The sequence below is a fragment of the Pinus tabuliformis genome, chromosome 3_1, assembly GCF_031772625.1.
Source record: "Pinus tabuliformis cultivar Carrire ecotype Pingquan chromosome 3_1, CPIR1, whole genome shotgun sequence".
In the NCBI taxonomy this organism is placed as follows: Eukaryota; Viridiplantae; Streptophyta; class Pinopsida; order Pinales; family Pinaceae; genus Pinus; species Pinus tabuliformis.
In genome coordinates this window covers 786490108-786504168 of record NC_142301.1, presented here as the reverse complement: position 1 = coordinate 786504168, position 14061 = coordinate 786490108, and the positions used below count along the sequence as shown (strand labels likewise).

The following is a 14061-nucleotide window of genomic DNA, read 5'->3' as shown; positions in this document are numbered from 1 at the left end:
CTCTTTTGGAAGGAAACAACTAATGGAAATAATTTGGGAAGCATTACCTAAATATGTATGTTGGAAAATTTAGCTGGCTAGAAATTCGGTTGATTTTCAAGATGAAAGGGTGGATGTCATAAGGACAATGAGATCAACAATAGGGCTTCTTAGAGAATCTTCTTGGGCTAAGCAAATAAATGAAGAGGATCAAAATCTAGATGGGGAGGAATCAAAATGGATTGAAGTTTTTGATCCAAAGTGGGCATTGAGGGAGAAAACATATCTCAATGAGAGTTGGAAGGTAATATTATCTAAGGAGGAATTTGATTAGTGGCTTTCAGAGCATAAACATTTCTTCTTAAGCTTCGATGGAGCAGCAGAAGGAAACCCAGGGGTGGAAAGAATGGGGGGGGGGGGACAATATTTTGCAATGAGAATTAAGAAGAACATAGATATGCTTAGTGTATAAGTCACGCTTCCAACAACGTTGCTGAAGCCTATGGATTATATCAGGGTTTGAGGCAAATTATGAATATGGGAATTCAAGAGGCGATTGTTTTTAGTGATTCCTTAAATATAATTCACCATTTATATTCATGATCTCTCCCCCCATATATAAAGTTAAGTCAAAATTTCAAGCAAATTTATCAATTGTATGGGTCCAACCCCAAGAAGAAATGTCTCCATGCTCTCAAAACAAACAACTCCAAGGTTGATCACATGGTTAATTTGGGGTCAATGCTGAGTCAAGGTGAACTTTGGTGGCAAGGGAAAAAGGGGTATGCCCCCTTCCTTAATGGTTAATAATAAGACTCAAAAATAGCGGAGGAATAATTACTCATGTTTTAATGTATCATTTTGATTCGTTGTAAATTTTTGTTTTTGTTAGGTTATTATTGGCAAATATACCAGTGGAATATTGTAGATATTGTAACATTTTGTTCAAAAACTTCAAGGTCAAAAATTTGTAAATGGTTATTGATGCATACTACATTCTGACAATATCCATTAATTTCAACTTGCTAATATAAATCATGTATTTAAATTAAGCTTTAGCTCAAAATCTTTTAATATAATAACTATTTTCAATTTTTATTTAAGAAATAAATAAATAAAAATAAAAAATAAAAAAAATTAAATTTAAAATAAATTAATATATATTTTATTTAATTATTTAATTATTTTTTTCTCTTATTAATCTGATCCAAAAAAACGTAATGTCAAAAATTATTCGAGTTTTCAACAGCTATCCAAAAAAAACAAAAAAACCAAGAGAGTGTTTTTCTAGGATACTTGACTCGCATCGTTTTAGGTTAAAAAACAAAAGTATTTTTTCTTTTTTCTTTCTGCATTTGTCATTTTTAAATTGATTGTGATTTAAAAAGATCCCATAAAAGTCAAAATAGAGGTGACACAAAAGGTTAATTGACTGAATATCGTAGAGTATACTTAATCTCCGTCGATATACAGTTAGCATCGTTTTAGGTAAAAACAAATTTATTTTGTTAGTTTGTTTTCATTTTAAAATTTATTGCGATTTCTAAAAATCTATAAAATTTAAAAGGTTATTGAGTGAGATATTGTTAGGGTAGAATTTAATAAAGGGTATTTTAATTAATAAATAAAATAGTTTTTTCGACGTAATATATTTTTTATAAATGTATAGGTGTATATAAATAGATTTAATATTTTAATTTTTTTTTTATCTATTTTATTTTTGTAAATCAAATTATTTAAATTTGTGATTTTTAAAAATCTCTATTAAAGTTTGGACAAAATTGATCTAAAAAATACTAAGAAAAATGCTATTTTTATCTATTAACTAGCACAATCACATTAGTAAATGTGATTGATATATGCTAAAGGCATCATTTTCCACCTTTTATAAACCATATTTACTAATATGATTGTGTAATATGATTGTGTTAGTATTAGTATTATAAAACCTAAATCACATAAAACTTAATCTTATTGTAATTGTAAAGTAATAATTCTTAAAGTAAGCCAATGTAAACCTAAATAATAAAATCTAAAACCTAATTATTAAAAATAATAAACCTAAATAAAAAAATAAAACCTAATGTAATAAAAAAAATAAAACCTAAAATAAACCAATAAAATAAAAATCTCATGAAAGAGAATAAAAAACTAAAATAAATCAATAAAATAAAAACTCAGGAAAGAGAACAAAAAACTAAAATAAACCATAAAATAAAAAGCTCATAAAAGAAAATAATAATAAGAAATTGTTAAACCTAGAATAATAATAAAAAATTGTTTTTTTAATTAGAGTTTTCCAAAAATAAACAATTATTAATGTTTCAACAAAGACAAATAAAAATAGTTTTTCTATATTAATTGAAAAGATCCAAGGTGAAGTAGTGGAGAATGATAACTTGATCCAACAAGTGATGGAAAAAGCAAATAATATGCTCAACCTATTACCATTTATGATTTTACATATTTTAAAGGAGATTCCTTAAAATATATTTTAATATAAACCAAGGCCGATTAAATTACACTATTTAATATTTTTTATATATAAAATAGTTTAATTAATTATTATTTTTAAATTAATAAATCTAATTACAAATAATAAAATAAACATTAAATCTATTTACATATTTCAAAAAATATATTTTAAATGATAAATCTATTTATATATTCCAAAAAAATATTTTAAATGATTAAGAATTATAGCTTCATTTAAAAAATAAATTAAACTAAGCTAATATGCACTACACCATTTTACTTGCAGTTAAGGGAAAGTATGGTCAGAACATCACGCAGTCTTCCACAATGATTAATCTCATATTTTCTTTTCTTTTGTTACATAGAATTCATTTGCTTACCACATTTGCTTACCACTGGGTATAATGATGTCAAATTCTTGTAAGCAACCAATTACAGATTGATTATCGCTGTCTAACATTGACCCAACCTAAAGTAAGTTTCGTCGGTGGGGAAAGCTGAACTCATTAACATCATTCACATATAAGAGTTAACATCATTCTTATAAATAATATTTTAAATCATTCATCATTGTTTATTCTAATTTTAATTTTTTGGAAAGGTAATAACCATTTGAACTACAGGATATTTAATATTTTTTGCATATTGACTTCAACATGATCAAATTTAAAACTACTTTAAATTAAACATTAAATACTTGTGCCTTCTCTCCTCGCTGTGGCTTCGGTGGTGTTATTAATTTCCGTTATTCTCACTTTATACATTGATGGCCGATATGCCCCTGCAGGGGACAAATAACAAAGCTGAATTTGTGGTGCTTTGATTTCTGTTAGAGCTGGCAAGCAAAAATGGCCTCTCTAATAGGCGATTGAAAGCTCGTTATAGATTGGATTAGTGGTTTTTGAAGCAGAAACATTTTTTTTTAAACTTTGATGGAGTAGCAAAAGAAAACTAAGGAGTAACTAAAAAAACCAAAGGGCGGTAAGAAATCAAAGCGTGGTAGGAATGGGGATAATTTTTTATATTGAGAAGTAAGAAGAACATAAATATGTTTGGGTATAAGTCACACTTCTAACAATGTTGTTGAAGCCTATGCCTTATATTAGGGTTTGAGGTAAATTTTAAATTTGAGAATTCAGAAGGTGATTGCTTTTAGAGATTCCTTGAATATAATTTACCATTTATATTCAAGATCTCTCCTTGATATATAAGGTTAAGTCAAATTTTCAAGTAGATTTATCAATTGTATCGGTGTAACTCTAAGAAGAAATGTCTCCATGCTCTCAAAACAAAAAACTCCAAGGTTGATCCCATGGCTAATTTGGGGTCAAGGCTAAGTCAAGGTGAAATTATGTGGCAAGGGAAAAAGGGCTATGTCCCCCTTCCTTAAAGGTTAATAATAAGGCTCAAAAATAGATGAGGAATAATTACTTGTGGTTTAATGTATCATTTTGATGCTTTGTAAATTTTAGTTTTTGTTAGATTAGTATTGGCAAATATACAAATGGAATATTGTAGATATTGTAGCATTTTGTTCAAAAACTTCAAAGTCAAAATTTTGTAAACGATTGTTGATACATACTACATTATGACGATATCTATTAATTTCAACATACTAATATATAATGTATCTAAATTAAACTTTAGCTCAATATTTTTTAATATAATAGCTATTTTCAATTTTTATTTAAAAAATAAATAAATCAAAATCAAAATTATTCTATGTAAAAAATTATATATATATATATATATATAAAATATCGAGTTTTCATACAATTATTCCAAAAATAAATAAATTATTTTTCTAAGGTACTTGAATCGCATCGTTTTATATTAAAAAACAATTTTTTTTTCTTCTTTTCTGCATTTGTCATTTTTAAATTGATTGTGAATTAAAAAGATCCCATTCAAAATAGAGGTGACACAAAAGGTTAGTTGAGTTTTGCAACGGCCATTCAAAAGAACAAAAGAATATCGTATAGTATATTTAATCTCGGTAGATATAGAGTTCAACATTGTTTTAAGTAAAAAGGAAAAAAAAAAAAATTGTTTGCTTGCTTTCATTTTAAAATTTATTGTGATATCTAAAAACTCATAAAATTTAAAAGGTATTTAAAAGGTAATTTAGTGGGATAGTGTTATTATAAAATTTTATAAATAATATTTTAATTAATAAATGAAATAATTTTTTTAGGTAATATATTTTTTATACATTTTGAATGTATAAATGGATTCAATATTATTATTTTTTTTTTTGATGTATGTTATTTTTGCAAATCAAACTATTTAAGCTAATGATTTTTCAAAATCTCTATCAAATTTTGTACAAAATTGATCTAAAAAATATTAAAAGAAAGATTATTTAATCTATTAACTAGCACAATCACATTAGTAAATATGATATACATACACCGTAGATATCATTTTCCACCTTTTATAAACCACGTTTACTAATGTGATTGTGTTAGTGTTAGTGTTATAGAACCTAAACCCCATAAGACTTAATCTTATTGTAATTGTAAAGTAATAAAACCTAAAGTAAGCCAGTGTAAATTTAAATAATAAAATCTAAAACCTAATTATTAGAAGTAATAAACCTAAATAAATAAATAAATAAAACCTAAGGTAAAAAAAACAAAACCTAATGTAAACGAATAAAATAAAAACCTCATGAAAAAATAAAAACTAAAAACCAATAAAATAGAAAGCTAACGAAAAAATATAAAAACTTAGAATAATAAGAAGAGGTTGTTAAACCTAAAGTAGTAATAAGAGATTGTTTTTTAATTAGATTTTTCCAAAAATAAACACATATTATTAATGTTTCAACAAACCAATAAAATAGAAAGCTAACGAAAAAATATAAAAACTTAATAAGAAGAGGTTGTTAAACCTAAAGTAGTAATAAGGGATTGTTTTTTAATTAGATTTTTCCAAAAATAAACACATATTATTAATGTTTCAACTAACACAATTAGAAATGGTTTTTCTATATCAATTGAAACAATCCCAACAATCACAGATAAAACATGAGCAGAATTCGTAAAGCCATGAAGAATGGTAACTTGGCCCAACGAGTGATGGGGAGATAAAGAATATTCTCAACTATTAAATTTTAGCTATGATTTTACCTATTTAAAAAAAAAAAAAATTCCTCAAAATATCTTTCAATATAAACTAAATCGGATTAAATTACACTATTTAATAATTTATTATATGAAATAGTCTATTTTTTTAAATTTAATTATAAATAATAAAATAAACATTAAATTTATTTATACATTTCAAAAATATATTTTAAATGATAAAAAATTATAGCTTCATTTAAAAAAAAGTTAATTAAACTAAGCTAATGAGCACTACACCATTTTACTTGCAGTTAAGGGAAAGTATTAAGCTCACATTTTCTTTTCTTTTGTCACTTAGAATTCATTTGCTGACCACATTTGCTTACCACTGGGTATAATGATGTCAAATTCTTGTAAGCAACCAATTACAGATTGATTATCGCTGTCTAACATTGACCCAAGGTAAAGCAAGTTTCGTCGGTGGGGAAAAGCTGAACTCATTAACATCATATAACAGTTAACATCATTCTTATAAATAATATTTTAAATCATTCACAGTTGACATCATTGCTTATTCTAAATTTATTTTTTTAGAGAGGTAATAAGCATTTGAACTAGAGAATATTTAATATTTTTACATATTGATTGAGCATGATCAACTTTAAAACTATTTTAAATTAAACATTAAATACTTATGCCTTTTTCTCCCAGATTGATTATCGCTGTCTAACATTGACCCAAGGTAAAGCAAGTTTCGTCGGTGGGGAAAAGCTGAACTCATTAACATCATATAACAGTTAACATCATTCTTATAAATAATATTTTAAATCATTCACAGTTGACATTATTGTTTATTCTAAATTTATTTTTTTGGAGAGGTAATAAGCATTTGAACTAGAGAATATTTAATATTTTTACATATTGATTGAGCATGATCAACTTTAAAACTATTTTAAATTAAACATTAAATACTTATGCCTTTTTCTCCCAGATTGATTATCGCTGTCTAACATTGACCCAAGGTAAAGCAAGTTTCGTCGGTGGGGAAAAGCTGAACTCATTAACATCATATAACAGTTAACATCATTCTTATAAATAATATTTTAAATCATTCACAGTTGACATCATTGTTTATTCTAAATTTATTTTTTTGGAGAGGTAATAAGCATTTGAACTAGAGAATATTTAATATTTTTACATATTGATTGAGCATGATCAACTTTAAAACTATTTTAAATTAAACATTAAATACTTATGCCTTTTTCTCCTCGCTGAGGCTTCGTTCATGTTATTTATTTCAGTTATTCTCACTTTATACATTGATGGCCAGTATGACCCTGCAGGGACAAATAACATCGCTGAATTTATGGTGCTTTGATTTCTGTTGGAGCTTGCAAGCAAAAATGGCCTCTCAGATTCAAAGTGATAGGTGATTGAAAGCTCGTTATAGATTGGACTAATCTCAGGACCGTTTCTACATCCGGTCTGTCACTGATTCATTTGAGTTAATTTCTTTCTGCCACATCTTGCATGAACCAACTGTGAAAGCAGATGGTCTAAAGAAGCACTCTCTCTCACAGCCCAGTTTTTCAGGATTTTGAATTTTTTAATACAGTTGAGATTGAGCCTCTGGGGACAAATCTGTCCTTTTAACTACACCTCTGTTTTTTCCTTTTTGATATTCAGTTTTTGCAGAAGGCAGAATTCAAGCTGTCCATGAATAGGGAATTCCATCCCCGGAGTTTTTTTTGTTTCGTAGAATTTCATGAGGCTCATGAGGGGATTTGGTTTCAGAAGCTGATATATTTGATGCTCAAACGGTTAGCTGACAGACAGATCATGTATATAGTTTTCCTTACATATATAAGACATTTTTCTTTAAAAATATTTATTTTTCTCTTCTATGGAATTTCAATATAATTATTCTTAGCTATTTATTTTGGATTTTTTAAATAATGGTAAAACCAAACTTGAATTTAATATTTTTTATTTCCATCAAACACAAGAATATTTATAAAAGGGTTTACAATTTTCTGGAGAAGTTATATTTTGCTAGAATTTGGCTTTTTAAAAGAAAAACTGATTAAAGAAAAAATTGATTATATAAGTGTTTGAATCATATTTTTATAGTAGCCCCTTTCACTCTTTTAAAGCTGTTGTGGGATTAGGTCCCGGCACCAACAATTTTGCTGAACTATTCGTCCTGAAACTTCTTTTATGCTGGCTAATAAACAGAAACATCTTCTCGGTTCAGATCTTTGGTGATTCTTTAAATGTAATAAACTGGGTCAATGGGAAATACAGATGTCAAAACTATATGCTGAGGCCGCTATTGGAAGAGATTCAAAACTTAAAGCTCCATTTATTCAAAACTTAAAGCTCCATTTTAATCCTTTTCCATTGAACATATTTACAGGGACAGGAATGAAGAGACAGATAGGTTTTCTAAAAAGAGGTTGCAGCTCGCTGTAGATTCGTGGAGGATTACAGAAAAAATGCATGGCCAGATCAGGGTGTCGGATCTCCCTCCACATTCTTAACTTTATCAGAAATTTTTCAGCTATTACAGGATATTGGTTTTATAATCAGTTTTGTTTATATCCTGTACTTTTTGTTTCGGTAAAGTAAAAACTCTGCTGGTTACTTCTTTCCTGTTTTTTCGGATATGTATTAGCTGGAAACAAATACTCAAAAACAGATCCGTGGGTCATTTTCCTGTGTTAAAAGGAGGCCCATGTATTATTTTTGGTATGTTTTAAAAATCTTTTGACAAAGTTGTCTCTAGCCGGCAACGTTACTGTGCTGTGAAAGTAAGCGAGAAAGGGCTTATTTTCATTTTTGTCCGACTTGATGAGTTAAGGGGAAGTATGTTTTTCTCCTTGAGGACTGATGACGGTCTCAAGATCACAGAAGCTGCTGAATGTTAACTCATGTGCTTGTAACTTTTTTATTTCTTATAAAAAAGTTTGTTTTTTCCTTGAAAAAAAAATCATATTTTTATAGTAAAAATAGATTTAACACCATCAAAATCTTTAAATTACTCAAAATCCATAAATATGTGAAACCTATGACTTTGATTTCCCAAAATTCTTACTAGCTTTATCAAAATCTTCGAGAATTTCCACCATTTTGAGAATTTCCACTATTTTCCAGAAATAAATATGGCCTGGTTGGACTAAGGGTTCCGAGGGCCAGGGAGTACGGCACCCAAGCAAATATTAGGTAGGATGGGTAGGCCGTAAATCAATGAAATGAAACACTTTTTACTAAATGCCATTTCCTCCTTCACGGTCATAACGGTGTGTTCCCAAGTTCAGGGTTTATAGGATACGTAATCGAAATAAAGATGATCACTAAACACTAAAACAAAGTATAATTACGCAGCAAATAATCATTTTTAAGCTTTCAAGAGTGGACTTCGAGAAACCGTGAGCCAAAGTAATAATTGCGCACCTCTTTGCTGTTGGTTATGCCTACTGGTTCATGACCGGCTTGGGAAATGCTTGCAAAAATGCTATGAGCAGCCACAGCTTCGATAATCTGCTTGTTTCCGTCCAGGATCTTCCGAATTTGCGCTTGAAATTGGACCATGTGCACCAGACCTGACCTTGCTAGATGTTTGTCGATATCTTTAGTCACAGTGGAGATCTTCGTGCCGGTTTGAAGACGAGAAACAGCATCCCAGCTCCGTACTGTAATACATTTTTCCACAATTTCTGATGCTTGTTTCAAAAGGGCATACAACTCTTGAAACCAATTGTCAACAACTGAAACCTCATCTTGGTTGTTCAATGCAAGCTCCACAATAGGTTCAATTCTCACTAATGTATCTTTCAGATCGGCCAGCGCTTTCTTCCATGTCCAGCATATTCTAATATGCCGAACTATTTGGTTGATTGTCGTCTGTAAGAGCACACCAATTAGTCCAGGGACGAAACCAGGATCAACCATGATTTCTCCAGCGTCTGAACCCTCTATTGTAGCTATGAAATCCCTCTGTAACACCAGAGACTCACGGCCAGAACGGCGCTGTTACATATTTCAGAGACTAGAAAAGCACAAATTTCGGTACAAAACCAAAATCTGTGATTCCCAAACATGTCAGGCGGCCATTGCTATAAAGGATTGTATCAATCTGCGCTCTTGCAATGCAAAGGATCCACTGAGCATATATGCACCAATATGTTTGAAGGGGTCAAAGTTAAAATGTTGAACGTGCCTGTCTATTCATCTCATCCACATATTTATTTTGGAATTTTGCGAGATAGTACGGCGAACTAGTTAAAAGCGTTACAAAATTACTTAATTATTACAGCTAGAATGGGCATCATGTATTTTGTTTTTTTATTCCATAAACGTGTGGAAACTTGGCATCATTTATTTTTCTCTAATATTTTCCAATAAACGTGTCCAACATCATTCAAGTTCTCCGCGTTTAGTCTTCACAGAAGCTAATACGTGTGAAGACTTGCATCATTTAATTTTTCCGTGTTGAGTCTCCCGTGTAGAAAAGCTATGTATCATTTAATTTCTGATTAGTCTAGGGAGGGACGTTTTTCACGGAAAAATAATAGAAAATTGGGCATAATTGTGACGAGTTATATCTTTGGAAATATACATAACATAATTTTCAAATTTTAAGATTTTGGATATTTCAAAATCTTGAGAATGTTAAATCTATTTCAATTATAAAAAATAATTTAAATATTTCTAAAATCGATTTTTAATTTTACAAGCAAAATTGTCACCTAATTTTTGACAACCCCTAATTTCTGTCCTAATAATCAACTCTTATAATAGATAATAATGATCAATTAATTTTTTAGTAAATTAATAAAAATAAATTATCATAGTTTAGAGAGGGAAGATTGCAAAACGTTTGGTTTGAATTTATCATACCACCACTAAAAAGGTAGAGTACAAGGTTTAAGTCGAATCAGTAAGTAAGTGGTTGTAATATTATATAGTGTGTTGTGAGTGTCATGATGTTGGGTAAGTGACAAGAATATGGTTTTTTTATATACTTCTCAAAAAACTAAGAAGGTGGTGGGAAAAATGAACAAAGAAAATTAATAGGGAATTTTTTTATTTTTTTTATTTTAAGTTTAGGAAGATTTTTAGAGAATTTTGTAGAGTTTCTAATATTTTTGTTATTGTGGTTGTTAGAGACACGGGCATGGAAGTCTAGGAAATCTAGGTTTCTTAAAGCGAGAAAAATAAATAAGTTGTTAGTTAAGAGTTATTAATACTTGTTAGTGTGGTTGTTAGAGAGTTATTAGTACTTGTTATTGTGGTTGTTAGAGAATGGGCATGGAGGACTTGGAACCTAGGTTTCCTAGAGCTAGACAATTAAAGAAGTTGCTAGTTAAGAGTTACTAGTACTCGTTGTTATTGTGGTTGTTAGAGACGTGGGCATGGAGGGCTAGGAGACCTAGGTTTCCTAGAGCTAGACAGCTGAATAGTTGCTACATAAGAGTTACTAGTTCAAGTTGTTATTGTTCTTCTTAGATACATAGACATGGAAAAAGCTAGACAATTGAACAAGTTGCTAGTTAGCTATGACGAATCATCGTAGTTTGGACAATACTTGACCGATTCAATAAAATGCAAAGAAATTGGATTATTATAGGACTTCCAAGGAACTAGAATGATAGTATTAGAGGTATTTTACTAACTGTTTCTTGGATTAAGTTGTTTACAATTGACTAACTTATTGCAATTAAATTGATAATTTTATTATTCAACTGATTATGTTGTAGATGAGTTTTTTATTGAAACTTTTGGTAGAAATATAGATAAAAGAATTGAAATTGAACCATGAAAATATTCTTAAAACTTAGAAACTCTGATGTTAGAAAGACAAAAAAAATATGCACAATATCAAGAAATTTGAATTGATGTTAGCAAGGTAAGTCATTGATTAGTTAGATAATAATAGTTAATAACACTATTATTAGGAGGGTCATTACAGTCATCCAAAATAGAGATGGGCATTGGGGATCTCCAAAGCAATCAATGCAATCTATATGAGTTCAATGAAACAAGATTTGGTGAATCTACTTAGAACAAGCGAAATCTTCTTAGCTCGACTTCATAACAAATCAATTCAAGCTCCATAACATTCCATTTACATGCACTTATCCAAAACTCTAAAATACACCTTTATCTTCATTGTTGCAATCATATAGGACTAAGCCAACATCACTAACAGAGTCCAAAATGTGAAAATATGAATCATCGAGGATTTGTGAGCATCAACAATAGGGTTATGAAGTGGGTAAATTGTGGGGTCCCTTAACATGCTTCTTAATCATTATCTTGTCATTCTCTACATCATGCCACATAAGTTTCTTATGCCCTTATCATTTATCACACCATGCTAATGGCTAGTAAGATGGGTGTTCTTCCAAATTCAAGATCTCTAGAGAGGGAACAAAATCAAGATTCAGTTCAAATATGGTAGAAGATGTGGTGAGGAGGTGGACCTTGGATTCATGGGTGCATAATATACAATCCTTACTACCTCCATCTCCTAGAAATTGGAAATAAAACATGGTATCTAGTTAGGCCCCCTTAGCTCTTCTATTTAACTCCATAGTAATAGCCCAAGTTCTTCGTGTCTTAGAACTATGAAAACTCGAGGAGGATTAATGCAGTTAGTCTTAACAATTTGATTCAATGAATACTAAATGCAACCCCACCCATTTCAAAGCAATGAAAAATACCATAACATTTTATAGTCATATTTTACTTTGATCTCAACAGATCTATAGAGTTGTAAAACCTTATTAATGTTTGCATTCCAATTTATAACACTATGGGGCCTACTTTGCACAATGATTACGAACATTTGTTTCCTCCTTAAAGGTTAGAGGTTCAAATTGAAATTTAGTAGGATATATGTACCTTTGTGAACCAATAAGTCAAAACTCTATGCAAACAGGTCCGTTATCACATAAATAAAGTTATTATTTGATGATGTTTTCATTTATACTGTGAAATATAACAAATAAACACAATGCATTCATGGTGTAACACAAAATCCATTAATTTTATCAATATAGATTGATAAGTTATAAAAAAAGTGGTCACCAATAGAACGAGATTCGATAAACCCTTATTTCCATATATTCTTCTCTTTCTTTTTTATTTTATCCACAACCTATGTTGTAAGGCCAAGAATTCACTTGAATTCTCCAATCATTACTCTCGAGAATATATATATATATATATATATATATATATATATATATATATATATATATATATATATATATATATATATATAATTTTTATTTCCAAATATTTTTAATTTTCTTATTAATCTTATATGCAACAGGTAAAAATGTCTTTTAAATTTTTCTATGTAATTTTCATTTGAGTTTTCTTTATTAATCTTATACAATAACATATGTTACCGGGCCAAAAAATTTTGAGTTTTCTTTATTAATTTTATACACTAACATATGTTATCGGGCCAAAAAGTTAATTGACTTTTTATTTTCTCTAAGAATACATCCATCCCTATCAATAAACGGTTCAACATCATTGTTTATATAATTCCTTAACTTTTTCATATGCTTTTCATTCCTATATATTATTTCTTTCCTTATCACCTTATTTACAACTCATACCAAGGGCCAAAGGTTGGTTGACTTATCTAAAAATTATGTTAAATAGAGTTTAGAGGAGAAAGGGTTTAGCTAAATTTAGCAAGTGCATTAAATTTAGTAGAGAGATAACCAAGTGAAGCTAAGGCACAATTTTACTTTTTCTTAATTTTGACTTGGGAAAATTTAAATTTTCCTACAGTCAAAATGTAAATCGATCTCAAGCATCCATTGAGATTTAATCTCAGTCGTTCATGGAAGATGGTAGGCCAAGTCGAATATATAAGGAGGAAAGGGACGTAGACTTGGAAAAGATTATGCACTAGAGACTTGGTGGCTAAAGGCAACACGAAGAGAACACTTCTAGCTAGGTTTCAATGAACTAGGGCTTTAGATCAACCCAAATACATGGAGAAAGAGAGGTTGTTACAACTTCAGATCTTTTCCACCCAACACATACTTTAGCTAGGTCGTATTCAGGGCAAAAAAGAGGTCGTGTTCAAAGCATACAAAGTTGTATGAGTTCGTATAGTACACAGATTGAGTGGATCGAGAGGTTGAGAGAGGGTGTATCAGTGTGTTGAAAAATTTGCAGAGACAATGGAAGTTTTCCCTTCATTGTAAAATTATTTTGAACAATATTTTTGTTGAAGCAACCTAATAGAAGCCAAAAAGTTTGCAGGTTTTCCCCCGTTGTGGTTTCCCAGGTAAAAATTTGTTGTGTATACTTTTATGGTGTGTTTTCTTCATTTGTTCCTTATTTTCCATTGCATTCTAGTTAGTAAGCTCAACATATTTGTGGGTTAATGTTATGAAACCAAATCACAAAAGATAGAAAAAATAGATCAATAAATAAGCCTCTTCGAGGGGGCAACCTCCTTTACATTACACAAATGAACAATTCTTGGATGATACAAATGACATGACAT

At 29.6% G+C, this 14061-nt stretch overlaps 1 protein-coding gene across 1 annotated transcript in view; it reads right to left on the bottom strand.

Annotated features, from left to right (window-relative positions):
- LOC149189767 (uncharacterized) overlaps nt 1–9730 on the bottom strand; it is a 33844-nt gene extending 24114 nt beyond the window's left edge. The window contains exon 1 of the mRNA XM_089413285.1: nt 8976–9730. Within this exon, the coding sequence (XP_089269411.1) occupies nt 8976–9473 (498 nt within the window). The 5' untranslated portion in view covers nt 9474–9730. The remainder of the gene's footprint in view (nt 1–8975) is intronic.
- Nucleotides 9731–14061: the final 4331 nt, after the last annotated feature.